At 38.5% G+C, this 20,013-nt stretch overlaps 1 protein-coding gene across 1 annotated transcript; it reads right to left on the bottom strand.

Annotated features, from left to right (window-relative positions):
• Window positions 1-5,622: 5,622 nt before the first annotated feature.
• Window positions 5,623-13,492, bottom strand: FGG (fibrinogen gamma chain). Its single transcript, XM_028104317.2, has 9 exons — window positions 13,415-13,492; window positions 13,269-13,313; window positions 12,667-12,850; window positions 12,462-12,555; window positions 10,680-10,810; window positions 10,224-10,357; window positions 9,115-9,299; window positions 7,370-7,647; window positions 5,623-5,831 (listed from the first exon to the last, which is right to left on the bottom strand). Exons 1-9 carry the CDS (start codon window positions 13,490-13,492, stop codon window positions 5,623-5,625), a joined length of 1,338 nt encoding a protein of 445 aa, XP_027960118.1.
• Between the last annotated feature and the right edge of the window lie 6,521 nt (window positions 13,493-20,013).

The following is a 20,013-nucleotide window of genomic DNA, read 5'->3' as shown; positions in this document are numbered from 1 at the left end:
TTTCATCACAGAGTGGAATCTGGCCTACTGTATTTATTTACAGGGAGTCAACATTTAGATTTATTTAGGGAGATTTCCCATCTACCAGGGTCGTTTTGTGATTTTGAAGTTGCCAATAAAAGAAAACCTGGGTGAGGACTTGGGAAATGGGAGTGAGGGCAAAGAATACTGGATTTTGGATTTGGGAAACTCATTTTTGACCCAGTGGTAAACCTGATTAAATGTCATGATCCAGAATTTATCTCCATTTGTACCATCAGATATTTCCCAATTAAGTTGAAATAAGCAAGAGCTTGAAACTGTGCCTGCCAGCTTTCCCAAAAGTCTTTCAAACCTGATGCCGAGGAGTGTTCCACAAATCAAAGGTCCAGCCTACTATCAGTACTTGTCAGGGGCCATGGCTATGGAGACATTTGGACCAAAGCTTGTGTTTATCACTGTCTATCTTTAGTTTCTTTGTTTTCCTTCTTAAGGGAAAAAATATTGTCTTCTGATAAGTACATCGTTGTTGGAGAGTGATTATGATTTATGTGCACTTTTATGGGATCGATTAATTCTCTGATAATTCCTCTGTCCCAGAACATCTTGTGAAATCTGCCTCTCAAGAACCAATATCAAGGGGTGCCTGGCTGGCTCAGCTGGAAGAGCTTGCAACTCTTGATCTTGGGGTTGTAATTTCAAGCCCCACGTTGGGTGTAGAATTACTTAAAAATAAAATTAAAAAAAAAAAGAAAAAAAGGAACCAATATCATGATTATGTTCTCTGACCATAATGCAGTAAATTTAGATATTAATTAAAAATAGTTTTAAAAATCACAAGCTTTGGAACCAAGTAATATTCACTTTTTTAAAAGATTTTATTTATTTATTTGACAGAAAGAGACACAGTGAGAGAAGGAACACAAGCAGGGGGAGTGGGAGAGGGAGAAGCAGGCTCCCCGCGGAGCAGGGAGCCCGATGCGGGTCTCGATCCCAGGACCCTGGTATCATGACCTGAGCCGAAGGCAGATGCTTAATGACTGAGCCACCAAGCCGCCCCGTTCACTTTCTTTTTTTTAAATAATATTCACTTTATAACCCTTGGATTCCAAAGAAAATCAAAGGAAGTTATAATGTACTCAGATTGTCGGTAGATCTTACCATAGTGTTGAATGAAAAAAGTAGTAAGTACAATGAAGACCTTAGCACTGTTTCTCAAAGTATTTGTGGTAAAGAACCAGTTTTGTTAAATTTCTAAACAATTACAGAACTATAAATCATAAAATGAAATAAAAATAATTACTAGAAAAGTAAAATTTAAAAAAAGGAAGGTTGTATCAAATGTAGGCCCTAATATTTATTATTAGATTCCAAAGACATAAAATTACATTGCAGTGAATATAATTTGAGCAAAGATAATATAGGAAAAAATGTTTCTACATGCTAATCCTCAATTTTTCTACCTATCTTAACACAGACCAGTAACAAAGAATTTAGGAACCAGCCAGATAACACTCATTTATAACAGAATGCCTTTTATATAACTTAAAAATACATAACACAACAGATCAATTCATGATTTATAAGAATGCATACAAATAAACACATCAAATCTATCGGCATGATTGTTTATTAAGGAGATAGAAGGAAGGAAAGGAAGTTTGAATAAAAGAGAATCAGTCAATCAAGAGAGTGACCCAGCACAGATGAATGAAAATGGTGTTACCAGGTTTTCGATTAACTCAACCTCCGTCTCTGAGGGACACACACACACACACACACACACACACACACACACACACACACACACAAAACAGTCTTTTCCATATTCTTGGTCTCTTTGTCAACAACTTATTATTATCCATCTACTTTATCTCCTCTTACTATCTTTAACTCTTTCCCTGCACTCTTTTAGAGCTACATCAAAATGATAAGATTTTGATCATCAGGGAGGGGTGCCTGGGGGGCCAGTCAGTGGTTAAGTATCTGCCTTTGGCTCAGGTCAAGATCCCAGGGTCCTAGTATGGAGCCCCGTGTTGGGGTGGGGGGGTGTCTCTGCTTAGCGGGGAGCCTGCTTCTCCCTCTCCCTCTTCCCCTCCTCCCCGCTTGTGCTCTCTCTCTTTCTCTCTCTCTCTTTCTCTCTCTCTCTCTCCTTCGCTCTCTCAAATAAATAAGATCTTTTAAAAAGAAAAGAAAAAAAATCATCAGGGAGATACATTTTCTCCAGGGTTAGGTGTGTACTTTGTTTTTCACTCTTATCAACTGAATAAACCAAAGATATCTATCCCAAATGTCTTGGCTAGTTTACACTGGTTAAAGTATGTCAAAACATTTTAGCTCTTGTAATGTTCTCAACTGTGTTGTCTATACTTACATTCTCCATTTCTCACTCATTGCAACCCACCCACAAATCTGAAACATAATCTTTATAACTACTAACCATAAAGCGAATTGGAAAAAAAAGCTACAGCCCTTCAGGGGTATATTTTAAAATCTTGATAGTTGTTCAGTAAATGATTACTCCAGCCTGTTGATTAAAGAACTCTGCCTTGTAGTTGCATGACCTGAAGTCATGGTGTCAGTACCCCTCTACAAGGACCCTCCTCTCTGGAAGTTTCCCTCGGTAGGTTTTTCAAACTGTGGGACCATGCCCATCTGCTTTGCACTTAGCCTTCCTGTTTTCACAGTGACCTTAGTTCTTTATATCTGGGAAAGGGTTGAGTAAGTTATCTATGGCTTGAGCTGTGAAGAAAAATAATCTGTCTCTCTGAAGACTCAAACTCTTTGTTTCACTTAAAAGTAGATTTTTTTAAGTTTATCAAGATAATCCTTTCTATTTGTATTTTATTTGTGGAGACATGATCCAACTGGGTCTAGAAGTATTTCTCATGCTTTATTTCTTAAACTGTAGCCCTTTGATATTTACCACTGAATATTAGTAACTGAACAAATAGAATTTTGTAGTTCATCTGTTTTTCTCTCATTGGGTTTTAAAATTAACTTCAAATGTAATATAGCATTATAGCAAATAAAACAATACAGAGGTATATAAAGAGAAAGTTAGAAGCTCCTCTCTACCAGTCAGCCCCACCCAGCAATCAATGCTGGATTATCCAACATGCAGATCAAATACGTATTCAGGACACTTACAAAAACAGGGAGCTCCAAAATGTTTTTGAAAAAATGTTATAATTGACATTTTAGAAGAAGCACTGGACAAGTGATCATGAGAAAAATCAGGAATTTTTGGGTTTCTTTATATTTATTTTGTGGTTTAGTATTAAATGTTACATTAGATTTATTGGGGAGAATAAATGTGTACAAAGAATGTATACATGTCAAGACTGCATTTAGTTCAAAATGTATATGCATACATAATTTTTTTACATAATTATCATTGTAGAATTGTTTTTCATCTTAAAATTTCACTTATGATTTTGTAAATGTTTCCATGTTCATATAGAGATATTATACTCATTATGTAATCACTGCATTCTGTTCCATTGTACTAGTAAATCATCTTGTTTGTCCATTCTTCCACTGTTAAATATTTTCTAAATTTTTCACTTACTAGACATATGGCTATATTATATTTCTGTACATAGCTGTTTTCTCTTTCAAAAATAATTTTCTTGGAATAAATCACTGAAGTGATATTATCACAACAAAACTTTAAGAATATTAATACAACTCTTCTTATCTATGACCAAATTGCTCAGCCAGAGGATTTTATAAATTCACAAAGGGTAGACTGTATGCATTCTGAGTTTAAAAGTAGTTTGAAGCATGACAAGGTGGGAGCAGGCAAGGTTGAAGGCGACGTGGAGGACAGGAAGGAGATGATTGCCATTATCCTGACAGGAGATGTTGTATAACCCAACAAAAATGGTGGCAGTGGATATAGAGAAGGAGAAGAATATAACAAATATTTAGCAACTGGGCTTGGCAGGCTTGATGATATGGGGAAGGAAGGATAAGGAAGACTGGAAGATGAGCCGCTGGGTTGTTTGATGGAATAGAGCAGGTTTGAGGGGAAGGAGGACACTGCTGTGAGCACTATCCCCACAGTCCAGCACAGTGGCTAGTACAATGAAGGCATTCAGGAAGTGTTAGTTGAATGAACACTTCACACATACATAAATGAATGAGTACTACAAACAGTAAATCAATGTTCTTATCCCAGACCCTCACAGGTATGTGGTTGTGTACCTAGAAGTTGATTTAATGCTTTTAACTCCTCATTAGGGTATTTTAAAATCAGGACTCATGACAACAAGGAAGTGAGAAAATTAGGGAAAAAATTGTGGAAAGGAAGACGATCCAAAGCCAAAGCTGAGGATTATCAAACAACCAGATCCTCCGCTCATGAAATCAGTCAATTACTTTACACGGTCAACTTTATGCCAACTTACATAGACTTGGCTATTCCTTACAGACAGTTGCCAGTTCCTGTCTCTGGCTGCTAAAATCTCAATATCCCTGGATTCAGAATGAAGTTATGGTTCCATTCCACTCACCTCCTCAGTTACCAGTGAGAGAGAGAGCAGATTGTTGCCTAAGGCTCGCTGTTCTGAATTGCGTACAGTCCTCCCAGGGTGCCCACATCTGGCTACAGGGGTCTGGAGCTAAAAGGTTTTTCTGAGAGAATCCCCAAACAACCCTATAGGTCCAGTTGTATTTTGGGTACCATGAACCTTGGTTATGTGATTGTGACTTGTGTTTATGTTCTTATACCAAATTTTGTCTCTTAGGCCTAAACTGTATTCTCCTGTATTTGTCTTATATCCCCTGGAGGACAAGGGCTATGATTTCCATTTTCTTCATAACTCCCTCAGAGTCAAGTATAAGGTTCAGTATAAACTAAGCACTCAGGAACTACTAACGATTGCCCACTTGGAATTACCGAATCGAAGGAAAATGATGGTTTTTAATGATCAATGAAAGGTACCATGTATCTAGTTTTAGGAAACAAAATGTTTATTGAAATGGCATGTAGATAAATTATCACGAGCATAAAACTGTTAGTGGATTCCCAACATGGGTTCTTTTTACTCTTAAAATGAAGTGAGGCTTTGTAAGTCCATTGTCCCAAAGGAAAAATATTATATTTCTCTGTTCAGATAAAGTCCTTTAAAAAAAAGCAGATCACTTTTGAAATGGTCTTTTAAATGTCTCCAGCCTATGACCAAAACAAAAATAAAAAGATATAATTCTCTCCGTTTAAAAAGAAGAATGAAAGATGAATGACATGAAAAAAATACTTAGGCATTTGAAATGCTGGAATTTACTCTGGGTTTACTAGTTTAAACTAAACCATTTAAGAAATAATATAAACAAATAAATCAGCAAGACAAATTACATGTTATCATTAAAATGCAAAATATGGCAACACTTTTATCATTATATACTTAAGAAATAAGCTAAAATGTTATCATCTTAAATAAATAAATTTTAAACAACTCTTGAGTTCAATAATTTGGAATATAATCCAAAGTGAGTTTTAGTTTCCATATAAGGCTAAATACTCTTGGTAAAAGACTTAAAATTAATAAATATAATAAGAGAAAATGAAACTTTCAGAAAAATGACTGAAACTTCGTGGACTAACAGAAATTAACAGCTTAATTCTCAGGGTAAAATGACTTAGTCGTATTCTATTTCAGCATGGTGTTCTGGTCCAACCTGTTTGGCTCCCCCAAGGTGGTGCTGCTGTCCTTCTCCAATGGCTAATCTGTTGAATGGGATTATCTTCATGGTAGTTTTCTTCATGGAATACCACCGGGATTGCCAAGTGGCCCAAATAATGCCATTATCATAACCATTAGGAGTAGATGTTTTTGAGTAAGTGCCACCTAAAACAAATTTTAGATGTACATATAATTTAGATGTACATATAAGATGTACATCTTGAATTTCCTTACCTCAAGAAGTCTGTAAAGAATGGCCTGTTTGTTACAAAATACATTGTTGCTTACATCAAATTTATCGTTACCTACTATCTGAAAAATCCCTAAAGATTCCTAAAATCCTGATTTACAACTGAAGTACATTTATTATGAACCAACCTCTTATGTCTGTTTTATACTTCTTGATCACATTCACACTTAAATGTATTCCCTACTAACAGGTCTAGAACCCCAAATTTCCCCAATCAGTCTCTCTTCCTGAGCTTAGTCATCCTGGAATCAGCTATTATGGACCATCTGTCCACAAGCAAGTTAGAATGGCAGGAGTCATAATTCCTGATCATATGACCTCAGGTCATCTAAAAACATAACTTCACTAAAAAATATAGGACTTTAGAAAACAGTTCTGGAAAGTTATTCTACATTTCCATTATATACTGAAGACTACGTTGATTTGCCTTCTCCTTGTCCTTGGACACCAGATCTTATGTAATCTTGTAAAGGATTGTCTAGTCCAATACTGGGGTATACCATAGGCTATCAACGTTGCTATTCTGAGTCATGGTTTGTAGGTGCAAAGGTATTTTAGGTTTCTTAAAAAAAAAAAAAAGAACGTTGTGAAAACCCATAGGTAAATTTAAACAGCTTTTAGGAGGATTAGAATCATCTATTGGCTAGCACAGTACCCTGAAGAGGTAAGCTTGCTTATCTTAATGGATCTTTCAGAATCAGTAGAGCTTCCCCAACACATACTTGTTGGGTAGTAATAATCATTTGTCAGTAAGTTTAGTGTTTAGAAGTATTCCTGCCTTTGGGTGCCTGGGTGGCTCAGTCGGTTAAGCGACTGCCTTCGGCTCAGGTCATGATCCTGGAGTCCTGGGATCGAGTCCCGCATCGGGCTCCCTGCTCAGCAGGGAGTCTGCTTCTCCCTCTGACCCTCTTCCCTCTCATGCTTTCTATCTCTCATTCTCTCTCTCTCAAATAAATAAATAAAATCTTTAAAAAAAAAAATAGAAGTATTCCTGCCTTAGAGCAAACTACAGCTTGCTACCCCCCCCTCTCTAAAATAAGTGCCTACACTTTTCAGGCTGGACTCCTTTACTCTCAAGCTTTTTTTTTTTTTTTTTAAACCATTACTTCCCTGCTCTTAACTCTGTTCCTTCACACTGGTTATATCTGTCACATTGCTCATGGGAAGCTGCACCAGGCTCATGTGTTAACAAGCATAAATATGATAATGTTAGTCCATCCAGATCACACATAAGTATAGAAGTCTAGAAGAGATACCATAACCATAAGTGGTGGATTTTTTAGAGAGGGGCCAATTTATGTCTAAGTTTGGTATCCAATTCTGGTTTAAAATGAAGAACTATATAATAAGCCCCCAATCTCTGTACTATTTCTCCTTTTCTTATATTATTTTTTACCTTTCATAAAAATATAAACTATACACTAGTTCGTGTATGTAAGGAAGAGAGCCATACCTTGGTAATAAACTCCATTGAGGTGGCCTGCGTGACACTTGTTCATCCACCACCCGGACCCATCCTGTTCGGCACAGTTTCCTTCGTACTTATCATTGTCGTTGTCCCAGGTACTGAACTGCATGCCATTGTGGGATGTGAAAAATTTATCACTAGGGTCATCGCCAAAATCATAGCCATCAAAGGCATCTCCAGCATCTCCACCAATAAAGTAGGCATACGTCAGGCGGTATTTGTCAGCTTCAGGTCCCACCTTGAACATGGCATAATCTGCAGTACTATAAAGAAGGGAACAGAGACATCATATCTTGGCCCCTGCTAGGGATCTCAGAAGTTCCCTTTTCCACAGGAAAATTGTTTGGAATTTTTAACTTTGCTTCTTAAGTCTGAAATGTGCTCATTGAATCAAATTTCCTGCAAATCTGGCAAGAGGCGATGGATGTGTGAACCAGTTCAGAACTCATCAACACCACCCAGAATTGGTCTAGAAGCCTTCAGGGCATCCCAGTGAAAACTAAAAACATCAGCCATTTTAATGCTTTTTGCCTATAGAATCCTAATATCAAATCCAGGTGTGTAGATGAATCTGACTAATTTCGTATTTTCCACCTTTAACTAAGTGTCTAGCATTGCACGCAGAGTTATCATAAACCACAGCAAATGACACTGAGTGATCATTAATTAATGCACCAAACTTGAAGGAGCTCAGCTCTATTAGCCACTCGTGGCATCTTGAAGGATGAGGTCCAAAAGGGATTTTTCTTTCCCAAAGCAGCATGATAGTGACAAGAAGGAGGGCTTCCTAGAGCATCACATGAAAGAAATGGTCCCTGTGTGGCCCACAAAATATAAGCTGTCATTACATTTGAGAGATTCTTCCCTGGGAAAAAACTGTGAATAAGGGCCAGAATTCTATGGAGTGCAGGAAAGAATGGGCTTTGGTGTATGAATAGAAATTTTCAGAAAATATTTAGCCTCTTCCCTAATCTCCAGTACTTGGAAATTGGGAGGTGTTCTCATAGGAGAAGGTCTACTGACCATGGTACTTTCTGATTAAAAATACATGTTTGGAGACAATATATTTCATTATTTCATAAACATAACAAAATGATGAGATGTTTTTCTGAATTTTAACTAGGAATGCTATGCTCAAACCTCCCAGGTAACTGTGAGCATAGAGGGGGACTTTATCTCACCAAAGGAGCTAGCTGATTTAATTTTAGGGTAGCTCATGGATTGACTGAATGAATTGTCATTAAAGCACCAGGGAATTTGAAAAGTCTGGATTCACCTTTCAACCAGAACAGTCATTAGGAGGACAGGCTGTAGGGTCAAACTACCTGAGTTCCAATCCAAGTTTTACTGTTTACCAGCGACATGACCTTGGGAAAGTTAATATCTAAAATGAGATTAATAATAGTACCTTCCTCATGAAATAGTTATTTGGATTAGATTAAGTTTTAATTTCATGCTCATTGTCTGGTACAAATTAAGTGGCTCAGTAAATATTAGCTATTGGTCTATATGTTTCCAGGGTAAGCAGATTACACCAAAGCACTCTCCATCCTGGATGGGACCTATCTCTTTGAACTGCCCAAGAACCAAACCGACTCCTGTGGAAAATAGTTGGATGTGCTTTTTGCATTTGTCAGGCTGTCTTTGCTATTGGCCTTTTGATAATTGGAAAGTGCACATTCCAGACAGTGTCTACAACAAAAAAAGCAGAAGCCCTTTCTAAACAGTACCTGGTTCTGCCATTCCAGTCTTCTAACTGTATTCTTAATGCGTATGGTATGGCTGACTGTGTGCTGATCAAATGAATCTTCTCATTTCCCAGCCAAAATTCTGTGTTTCCAGTAGGAGACAGATGCCCAAATCCTTCTTTATATTGAATCCAATTTTTCTTGAAATTCAAACTGCCATCAAGCCTCTAAGTACACAATCGTATGGACAAAAGGAGAGAGTGGATTATCAGTGCACATAAAGAAGATGCTATAAATATCTTGTTGAAAATCTGGACAGTGTGATTCCACCACTTACTAAGTGAACTTGGGCAAGCTGCCTTAGTTTCCTCATCAGTAAAATGGGAATAATGATGCCTATTTCTTAGGGTTGTTGCAGTATTACACCAGAGAATTAAGAGAAATACTGAAAAGAGTGTCTGGTACATAGCAAATTCTAAATCTGTGGTAGTTTTGAAAAGGCACTTAGAGGACTTCAGAACCCCAGCTTGATATTGCTGATTTTTATACTGATGGTGGACAGGTTAACTCATTGCTCAATCTGCGTATGCCAAACGGCACTTCCAGCACTCACTCTCTCTGAGCGCCCCCTGCAGGATTAGTTGAAACAGTGATCAAAGATCGACAGATGGTTAAAGGATCTGCAATGGGTGTCTGGCTCCAGCAGAGGCAACAGAGGGCCCTTGTCTTAGAATAGCCTAACTGTATCCTCTGGGGGACTTTGTCTTTTCGTGATGGGCAGCCTTAGATCTTGAGCTACCGGATGCAAGAGGTCCGTTCTAGTTCTTTGCCATTCCGATACTGTGATTATATGCTCTCATGAATCTACAACATCGGTGCCAACATAGTATAGAGTCCAAAGCACAGATTGGAACGAGACTGCCTGGGTTCCAACCTGGACTCTGTTACTTATTATGTGACCTTGGGCAAGTTGCTGAACCTCTTGTGTCTAAATTTCCTCCTCTCTAGAGGTAATGATTGTACCTCATAGGAAAATTGGGAAATTGTGAGGACTAACTGAGCTCATGTTCACAAAGTGCTTGCAAAAGTTTCTGGCATAGGGCGGAAGTTGATCTGAGTGTTTATTACATACACACGGGGAGGGGAAATACCTTCTGCAGCACTGTCCATCCATTTCCAGATCCATCAATTTCACAGTAGACTAGGAACTGCTGCTTAGCTTTCAGAGGTTTGATAAAGTAAAGCCCACTCTCCTTGGCCCCCTTATTGGCAATGTCTTGACAATCTGAAGGAGGCAGAGAAGGAGGAGAAGAAGAAGAAGAATAGTTTTACTGTGGTTTGAAATCCATGTTAGACTGTACCAGCCTTCACAATGAGCTTTTCACAGTGTTGACTATTCACGTCCCAAGAAGCATTTTCTTACTTCTCGCATCATCATCATTCCTTTCAAACTAGTTTTAGCCACTCAAGAAAAGTCTAAGCAATTGAACGCTTTAGATTTAATTGCTAAACACTTTCCAAATTATTCCTATACATTCCTAAACATTCTCCTTGGCTTTATATATTTGCTGTGATAAGAATCATTCCAATATAAGCCTTTCACTTACCTTTCCCAGTTATATCATGTATTTGTACTGTGTCTCTGCAAGGTTCCTGACACTTTGCTTCAAGCTGGGCTACCTTCTGTTTCAGGTTATTGATCTTTTGGTTATTTGAGTTATATATTTCCTGTAAAAATCTACAAGCAGAAGAATAAGTTAACGGAGTATTCCTTTCAGATGAGTAATTCTGTATTTTCTTTACAAAATGCGTTCTCAAGAAGTAATTCCTGATAAATTACTTCATTCTTGGAAAAGTTATAAAATTATGTTACTGAATTGAGATGAATTAACATTCTAAGCTTTTTGGGAAGGAAAATAACAGAGTCCTTGTCAATAAATGATGTCATCTTAAGCAGTCATCCCGATTTTTTTTTAAGTAGGCTCCACGCCCAGCATGGAGCCCAATGTGCGGTTTGAAACTCAAGACGTTGAGTTTCAAGACCTGAGATCAAGACCTGAACAGAGATCAAGAATGGGCTGCTTAACGAACTGAGCCACTCAGGTGCCAGCGTCATCCAGATTTTTAACATTCTGCATAAAGGGCAGCAGGTAACAACCTATGGAGTGAGGAACCTGGTTAATAGGAAGACCACCTGATGTTTCTTAGGACAGAATATTCACAGGGAAGGAAAGATTCTGCTCAGTAATTCATATGGGCCGAAGCTATTCCTTTTCACTGTAGATCTCCTAAGGATCTATTTATGGACTCAGTCTGTGACTTACATGGGAAATGAATCTGGAGCATTATTTTACATAAAATAAAACAACAGACACTTTCTCTTTCTTTTTAATGTTTCCATTTACATAGCTTTGGAAAGGGTCTGAGGGAAGTAAAAATCTGTTTTTGTAGTTTCTCACAGGGTTGCTTGTACGTATTCAGAAATGACAGAAAACTATCTACAACACGTGGACCATTTTATCTTTCTTTGAAGTAAAAGAGAATAGACAAACTATTTGACCACTTTTTTTCTCTCCTCAGCCTTAGAAAATTTCTGCACAATAGTCTCCTTGAACTTCAATGATGGGCAATAATAATGCAAATTATAATATTAATAATAATGCCCAAAATAATAATGGCCTCTGATACCAAACAGAAGATAGATCCCTTCTGGATCACTTCAGCCACCATTTATCTCAAATTTCCTACACTACTTTGAGAACAACTGAGGGGGAAAAATTTGAGTAAGAAACTAAACTGTATCTGAGACCCTATGCTCAGAAAGTCTGTGATTCCCTGGGAAGTTGTCAACAGAGACATTTTACTTTAAAGTGAAGAGAGAATACAAGACTCCAGGTTCAGTGTGGTTCACAATTTTTGTTATGTTTGGCTTCTTAAAAAAACGTTTTTTTCTGCTCTGCCTTCAGTATAATATACTATTGTAGCCAAGATCCTCCCTCTACCTCTGCTTACTAATTCCCCACCACCGATTTGTTGGCATTTTTATTAAAAGAATTTCATTTTCAACAACCAAATTCCCATCAGTTTGAATTCATGTTGTAAGTCCAAGATGGGTGAGGGGTGACCACTTTGATAATTCTGGTCAACACAGCATTTGAAGACATCTAGAACACCTTTCTCCCATATGATTATTAAAAAGCAATTCTAACCCCGTGCAGTTCATAGTGCACTAAAAACTCCTACCTCCACTGTGTTCAAGGTGGTCAGGCATAATGCCAATTGGATTTCATAAGTGCGGAAAAATAAAAAGGTTACTTCCACTGAAGCTTGGAATATTGAAAAAAAAATTAAGTCCACCTTGGAGAGTAAATGAAAACAAAAATGGTTACCGAATATTCGATTCGTGTGATCCAACCAATGCCTCGTATTTTATAATTTCTTCCATCATTCTTTTAGAATCCTTGGTAGCAGTCACAATCCTGTCTGTAATATGGGATCAGAGACATAAGAAGATGTGAGCAAATGGAGCCACTGAAGCAACAGCAAAGGAACGTCACAAAACATTGTCTCAGTCAGCAGTATTTCGTTTCTCACTTGGCTTTGGTGGTTCATTGGGGTTATAGGTGACTTGGATTGATTTGATCAGTTCTTTAGCTTCTGCTGTTTTGTTTTCAGTTCGTCTGAAGAGTTCTTCCAAAGATTGCAGATCCTTGTCTACCCCACTTTGGTAAGTGGACAAGAAGTCTGCAATTCCACAGGTAGTTGGGCAGTAACTACCCTGAGAATACAACAGAGTGATTAGAAATCTTGATTTAAGAAAAGACTGCATAAAGTCTACTAATAAAAACAGGTTAAGACCTAAACAATGTTTAAAAAAAAGTTTTATTATTTATTTATTTATTTATTAAGATTTTATTTACTTAATTGACAGAGACAGACACAGCCAGAGAGGGAACACAAGCAGGGGGAGCGGGACAGGGAGAAGAAGGCTTCCTGTGGAGCAGGGAGCCCGATGCGGGGTTCGATTCCAGCACCCTGGGATCGTGACCTGAGCCGAAGGCAGAGGCTTAACGACTGAGCCACCCAGGCGCCCCCCACAAAAGCTTAAAATGCCAAATGATATTTGTGAGAGAATCCCTTCTCTTGCTCAGCCCCTCCCCACTTCTCACGCGGTAAGAAACATGAAAACTACTTACAAATCTTTCATCTAAGATGCAGCAATTGTCTCTGGTAGCAACGTACTGGAGGAGAAAAACACAGAGATGTCACTAGTGTATCATATATTTTCTTGCTTTTCAGCTGTCCGGGTAACACAACGATGTTCTATAAACAGCATACTTACTGCCAGGCATGTGGAAGGGAGCAGTAAAAGAGTATAGAAGTAGAGAATTAAACGTTGGTGCTTCAAGGACCAAGTCATGGTGCCTGGGTGCCCGGTGCTCCGAGCCCTGTCCTGTCAGCCCTGTGACCTCTGGGGCTCCACTTGTCCCTTTATGTAAGCTGCAAGGGTGGCCAGCACAGCCAGTGGCTGGTGCTGATCACGGGGCCTTCTTTCCAGCGTGGTGGGGAGGTCTGTCCCGGCTTTTTCCTCATCCTGGCTCCCACCCCGTACTCAGTCAGGTTCCCAGATTTGGCACACGGGTGTAAGCTCCTCCTTTTTGGCTGGGCTCAAACTTTCTCCCCCTGAAGTGCACATTCATCTGCAAAGGCCAGTGAAGCATTAGCTCTTGCTGTGCGGAGGGAGGGGGCCCGGAAGCTGCGTGTTGCAACCTCTTCCAGTACGGGGCTGAGAGCAAATACGGAGGGCTGACCTCGACCAGAACAAACCCGCCCCCACCTGAAGATGAAGCCTGGTGCCATAATCGAACTTAGTGCAAGTCCTTTCTTGGCCAAGGGAGGAGGTAACATACCTATTTTTAACCTGGGGCTGTGGCAGGAGGAGCCTTTGCCTGCCTGGTGGAAGCAGCGGGTCCCAATAGGGCAGTATTCCTAGGAATGAATGAATGACCTGGAAATATATTCCTGCCCCTTTGTATTGACCATTTTCTTTGTGTTTTGTTTGTTTGTTTGTTTTTTCAGTTGAGATGTAATTGATTGATAACATTACATCAGTTTCGGGTGTATAACATGCTGATTCGATAGTTGCATATATTGCAAAATTATCACCATCATCAGTCTAGTTAACATTCACACGTAGTCACAAAATACTTTTGTTCCCCCTCGTATCAAGAATTTTCAAGATCTACTCCCTCAGCAACTTTGAAATATGCAGTGCAATGTCATTAACTATAACCACCAGGTGGTACATTATATCCCCAGGTCGTGTTTTTTGTTTTTTTTTTTTAAGATTTGATTTATTTATTTGACAGAGAGAGACACAGCGAGAGAGGGAACACAAGCAGGGGGAGTGGGAGAGGGAGAAGCAGGCTTCCCGCCGAGCAGGGACCCCGATGCGGGGGATGGGACCCCGATGCGAGGGTGGGAGCCCGATGCGGGGCTAGATCCAGGACCCTGGGATCATGATCTGAGCCGAAGGCAGACGCTTAAGGACTGAGGCACCCAGGCGCGCCCCACCCACCCCAGGTCGTGTTTTATAACCGGAAGTTCCTACCTTTTGACCAGCTTCACCGGTATGTTGACCACTTTCACAGGCTCTCCATTTGCAGTGAGCATTGAAGCTCCACTCTTCCCTTTGCCTGGAAGAATTAGCTGGTGTGGCACCACATCTACCACGGAGTGGAAACCGGAGCCTACTCTGTTTTCCCTGAGGATCCATCTTGTCACCTCAGAGGAAAACCTGGATATAGGGGCTAGGAAACGCCACATCCCATATATGTGACTAGAAGCATAGCTGGAGGAAAAGGGCAAAACGAGATATTGAGGAGGGGCTGTCCCTTTTCACTCTGCCCCTAGAGTTTCCTTGTATATTGGGAAAACATGTTTATCTTCATCTCTTATTGATAATTTACAGTTGTGCATTACCGCTCTTATTAATACCCCTGTTTTTTATTATCCTTCATTTTGTCCACTGAAACCAAGCTTAGCAAATTTTAATTAAATATATGAATGGAAGAAATACATCTAGATTGAAAGAAATACCAACACTTCACTGTTTAATCCTTACAAAGGAGTATTCGTTTTGACTTAAAACGGATAGATGTTCCTACTCGGTAAATAATCCATAATCATCATAACAAAGTGAATATAACAAAATCAAGTGTGTTGCCTTTTCTTTCCCTCTTAATAGCTGTCCTCTCTGACTTACCAGTTATTGCCAATCACATCACCATACCCCCAGCCCATCTTCTTCAACCTCCCTCCTTATCACTCATCTAATTGATTGTCAAAACTTGCTATTAAAACTATTTTCCCACTGTCACTTCTCCTTTCTTTCTACTTTCTATTTCCACGGCCAACACCATAGAGGAGGCCTTTTTATTTCTTGTCTACACTGCTTGTATAGACTGCCTGTTAACTTGCTTCACTTCCAACATTCTGGTCACGTCCTCCTCCAAACCATTTGTCACACTGTTGGCAGGTTCCTCTTCCTATAAATGTAGCTCTGATCCTGACATTCACCTGCTCAAAAACCTTTAATGACTTCCTATCTTCTATCCTAATGAATGTAAACATAAGAAATGTCCTTCCTACTTTCACTGCACTTTCTCTCTTGATTCTATTTCCAATACCCTCTAGTCCAGTCAGACTGAATTGTGTAACATCCCCTTAGGATGCACCATCTAGTCCTTCCTTTCACATGGTGTTCTTCCTATTATATGTCACTCTGTCTCCCTGGATTAACTTCATATACACTCCTGCATCTGTGGCTGTCAAAATCCTACACAACGTTAAGGCCCTGTTTTACGATTCCTACCCCTCCAAAACCGAACCCCCAATTCTGGAGGCCAGCTCTACCTCTTTCATAGCACTTAGAGCAATTTTCTGTTGTATATATACATGCTACGGCCGCCTTATTAGATTGTAAACTTAATTTCATGGGTATTGCAATATTTAACACTCAGTAATGATTTGATGACAATTGAATTGAAGTGGGCTGAAAGTAAGCCTTTAAAATCATTCAGTTATGGCATTAGCCTGGTGTTAGGACAATTAGGAAGCTATCTGGGGAAAAAAATTAAGTGTCATGTGTACCTAACTTCTTAAGCCAAAAAACAAATTCCAGATTAATGGGCGCCTGGGTGGCTCAGTTGGTTAAGTGTCTGCCTTTTTTTGTCTCAGGTCACAATCCTGGAGTCCAGGGATGGAGCCCTGCATTGAGCTCCCTACTCAGCAGGTAGTCCACTTCTCCCTCTGCCCCTCACCCCGCTTGTGCTCTCTCTCTCTCTCTCAAATAAATAATAAAATCTTTTTTAAAATTCCAGATTAAATAAATATTTAAATATAAAAATACTAGAGCGCTGTGAATTGTGTAAGACTGATGAATCACAGATCGGTACCTCTGAAACAAATAATACATTATATGTTAAAAAAGAAGAAGAAGAAAAAGATAGTAGGAAGGGAAAAATGAAGGGGGGAAATCGGAGGGGGAGACGAACCATGAGAGACTATGGACACTGAGAAACAAACTGAGGGTTCTAGAGGGAAGGGGGGTGGAGGATGGGTTAGCCTGGTGTTGGGTATTAAAGAGGGCATGTACTGAATGGAGCACTGGGTGTTATACACAAATAATGAATCATGGAACACTACATCAGAAACTAATGATGTAATGTATGGTGATTAACGTAACATAATAAATTAAAATTTAAAAAAATACTAGAAGAATAATGAGAGAAATCATTCATAATACTTGAGTATGGAAGGTCAATTTAAATATGACACAAAACCCCAGAAAACGTTGTTGAATTTTGACTACATAAAAAAACTTCCTAGCCAAACAAAACAAAACACTATATACAAAAGGCAAAATATAAAAGACAACAGAATATATATACATGCATGTTAGCATATACACCGAATATCATTTAAAGATTATACACTAGAATCTACAGAGGTACGGGGTAGAAGAATGAAGGACAAAGTTGGGGAAAAACCTTCATTTTTCTGTATACTCTGTGTCTTTAGAATTTTGAATCTATGCACATTTTACTTCCCCAAAGTACATATAATTAAAACATGTAATTAGCGATCATTCACAATGATTTATTTGTTGTATTAGTAACTATTTCTTGATTCTTAAAAATTTAAATATAAAAGATGACAAAAGCATTGCCTTCTAAGGAGAGTGTAGCCCTATTGAAGAGAATATGCATAGGTAGTTGTTAAGAGCTCTGGAGTCCATCTGCCTGGGTTTAAATCCCATTTCTACAATCCACGAGGTGTGTCACTCCATACAAGTCACTTAACCTCTCTCAGTTTCAGTATCTGTGTTGATAAAGTAGAAATCATATTTATAATACAATGCCTACTTCCTAAGATAGTTACCAGGATTCAATGAAATAATGTGCTGAGCACATTGCCTGATTTATAGAAAATGTTAAGTAAATGCTTATAAGGATTATGAATTACCAAATGTTTTCAAGTGAAAATTGGAACTTGTAAAAATAAGTACTTCATTTCATAAAATTCTAAGATTGACCATTATTGGTAGATTTGGCTCATGGGGAGCAAGCTTTGTTGTTCAGGCTCTAGAAAGTTTTCTTTAATAAATGACCTATTGTAACTAACCACAGTTTAATTTTGTAATGCTCCCCGAAGAAGAAAGCATCTGGTTGTCTAATTTAGGTGGAAATTCCACCAAAATTAATGCCACCATTCCAAGATGAAATGCTAAATGGAACTGGACTGCACGCCTTGTGAGAAGGTGTACTTCCTATTAGTACGAGAGTTCATGCAGAATGTGTTCTGACAGAGCATGTTGTCACAGTGGTTCTCTTTGCTGAAGACCATTAAGTGTTGCTTTGTTGAATTTAAGGTAACAATTCATTACTTTGTGTTAAATTTTATATTTATACACACACACACATATATAAAATCTCGTAAGCATAAGGTTGATAGACACTGAAATTGAGGAAATTGGACATTCTATCATATCCAATTTTTTTAAGTAGGGCTCCACTCTGGGTGTGGAGCCTAACGTGGGGCTTTTGAATTCACTACCCTGAGATCAAGACCTGAGCTGAAATCAAGAGTCAGACTTAAACGACTGAGCCTTGTATCATATCCAACTTGAGAAGTAGACTACTTGTATTTTTGGCTTTTACTGACTTGCATTAGACCTGAAATGCATAATCATACTTTTAGAGAAAAGGCTTGCTTTCTGCCACAATCTCAATCAGAATTTTATTAGATAAGATGCTCTTTGAGAGAAAATGATCAACAGTGATTTAGTAGCCTACATTGGCCCTGCAATTCAGTCTGGTATCCCTTAGGTTTGTTAAATTTTAACTAGTTGTTCTCTTCCACATTTGGGCCATTTTTTTCTCTGATAAATTATAAATGATTAATGAATTCCAGGAAAGAAAAATATTTGTTAAATCAGATTTCTTCTACTTCTAGGTCCATTTTCTGAGAAAATAGCTTGTGTAGTGTTTAAGCCAAAATTATCATTTCATTTAGTTCGGAGGTCAGTGGGTCTGTTTATTGAAATAATAATCTCCCAAATTGCCTATTACCCAACTGTTTGTGTTCTGATTTGAAAATACACATCTACTGCTAATGGTCTTCATATATTGATAGTTTACTCTATGAACCCCTTTTCTGTCTTGTTCATCTGTCCTCCAAAATTGTTTGCTGAATTTGTATTTGATTATGTAGAGTTAATTTAAGACTTCTTGACCTGGTGACAAGTGATATAGACCTACAGGAATAAAAAAAGAGCCACAGATTTTGACCATCTTCTTTACACTTGATGTCATGCTATGGTTTAGCTGTTGCCATTTCGTATATTCTCTCATTTAATCCTCATAACAAGTGGAGGAGGTAGATATTATTATCTGCACCTTTTAAATGAGCAAAGAGAATCTTTAAGAGGTTGTGGTGGCCTATGCAAGGTCACTGTGCCAGAAAAGAAATTCAAATCCGTGAGCCCAACAATTGAGCTCTTAACCATGACTCTGAATAGAATCATGAAGCTCTTCTTAACCTAAGGTAATATTCAGGTACAAGATGTTATTTTGAGAAGCAAAGTTAGGTACGGAGAGAATGGGTTCCTAGCGAAGTTTATGGATTAAAAAAAAATAATGTGTGTGCACGTATATCTAAGTATGTGCGTGTATGGTTGTATGAATATATATTTACCTCTATCTAATCTGCTTATCTTCTCTGAGTTAGAGACAAAGTTGGCTCGGCAGTCTTTTATAGTCTTTCTTAAACCTGGATTTTTATTGTCTTATGATACTTGAATTTTCAGTTCAATTTTAGATGGAAGCCTTTTTTCAATGCTGACTACATCATTCAAGTTGAATAAAACTTGATGAATTGAATTGTCTCTGTAGATTAAAGGAAGATATATCCATTAGGTGGTCCAAGGAAGCTCAGATCAATGCTAGCAATGATATTTCTTTTTTTTTTTAAGATTTTATTTATTTATTTGACAGAGAGAGACAAAGTGAGACAGGGAACACAAGCAGGGGGAGTGGGAGAGGGAGAAGCAGGCCTCCCGCCCAGCAGGGAGCCTATATGCGGGCTCGATCCCAGGACGCTGGGATCATGACCTGAGCCGAAGGCAGATGCTTAACAACTGAGCCACCCAGGCTCCCAGATATTTCTATTTTTCTAATAAATATACTATTTTTAGGTACAAGCTCAATTTATAGCCTCCCTCCACAGAATTGGACTTCCTCGAAGTAGGCAGAAAGAAAATGACCTGTTGACATGTTGAAAATCAACCCAGCCAAATTGTAAAAATATCCCATTAAGGGAAACAACCTTGTCAGTTAGTATATTTGCTTTGTTCATAAAAATAGCCCAGGGAAAGTGAAA

The sequence above is a fragment of the Eumetopias jubatus genome, unplaced genomic scaffold (assembly GCF_037043125.1).
Source record: "Eumetopias jubatus isolate StellerSeaLion01/CBP00866 unplaced genomic scaffold, mEumJub1_p1.0 scaffold_2, whole genome shotgun sequence".
NCBI classification, from domain to species: domain Eukaryota; kingdom Metazoa; phylum Chordata; class Mammalia; order Carnivora; family Otariidae; genus Eumetopias; species Eumetopias jubatus.
This window is presented reverse-complemented; position numbering and strand designations above follow the sequence as displayed.

What these genes read in the sequence shown, in the direction of transcription:
- FGG (XM_028104317.2), bottom strand. Translation starts at nt 13,492, where the DNA reads ATGACTTGGTCCTTGAAGCACCAACGTTTAATTCTCTACTTCTATACT. An exon ending in TCCCTTCCACATGCCTGGCA is followed by an intron (nt 13,314 to 13,414) that starts GTAAGTATGCTG and finishes TTTCTCCTCCAG; the next exon opens with TACGTTGCTACCAGAGACAA. An exon ending in GCATCTTAGATGAAAGATTT is followed by an intron (nt 12,851 to 13,268) that starts GTAAGTAGTTTT and finishes TTGTATTCTCAG; the next exon opens with GGTAGTTACTGCCCAACTAC.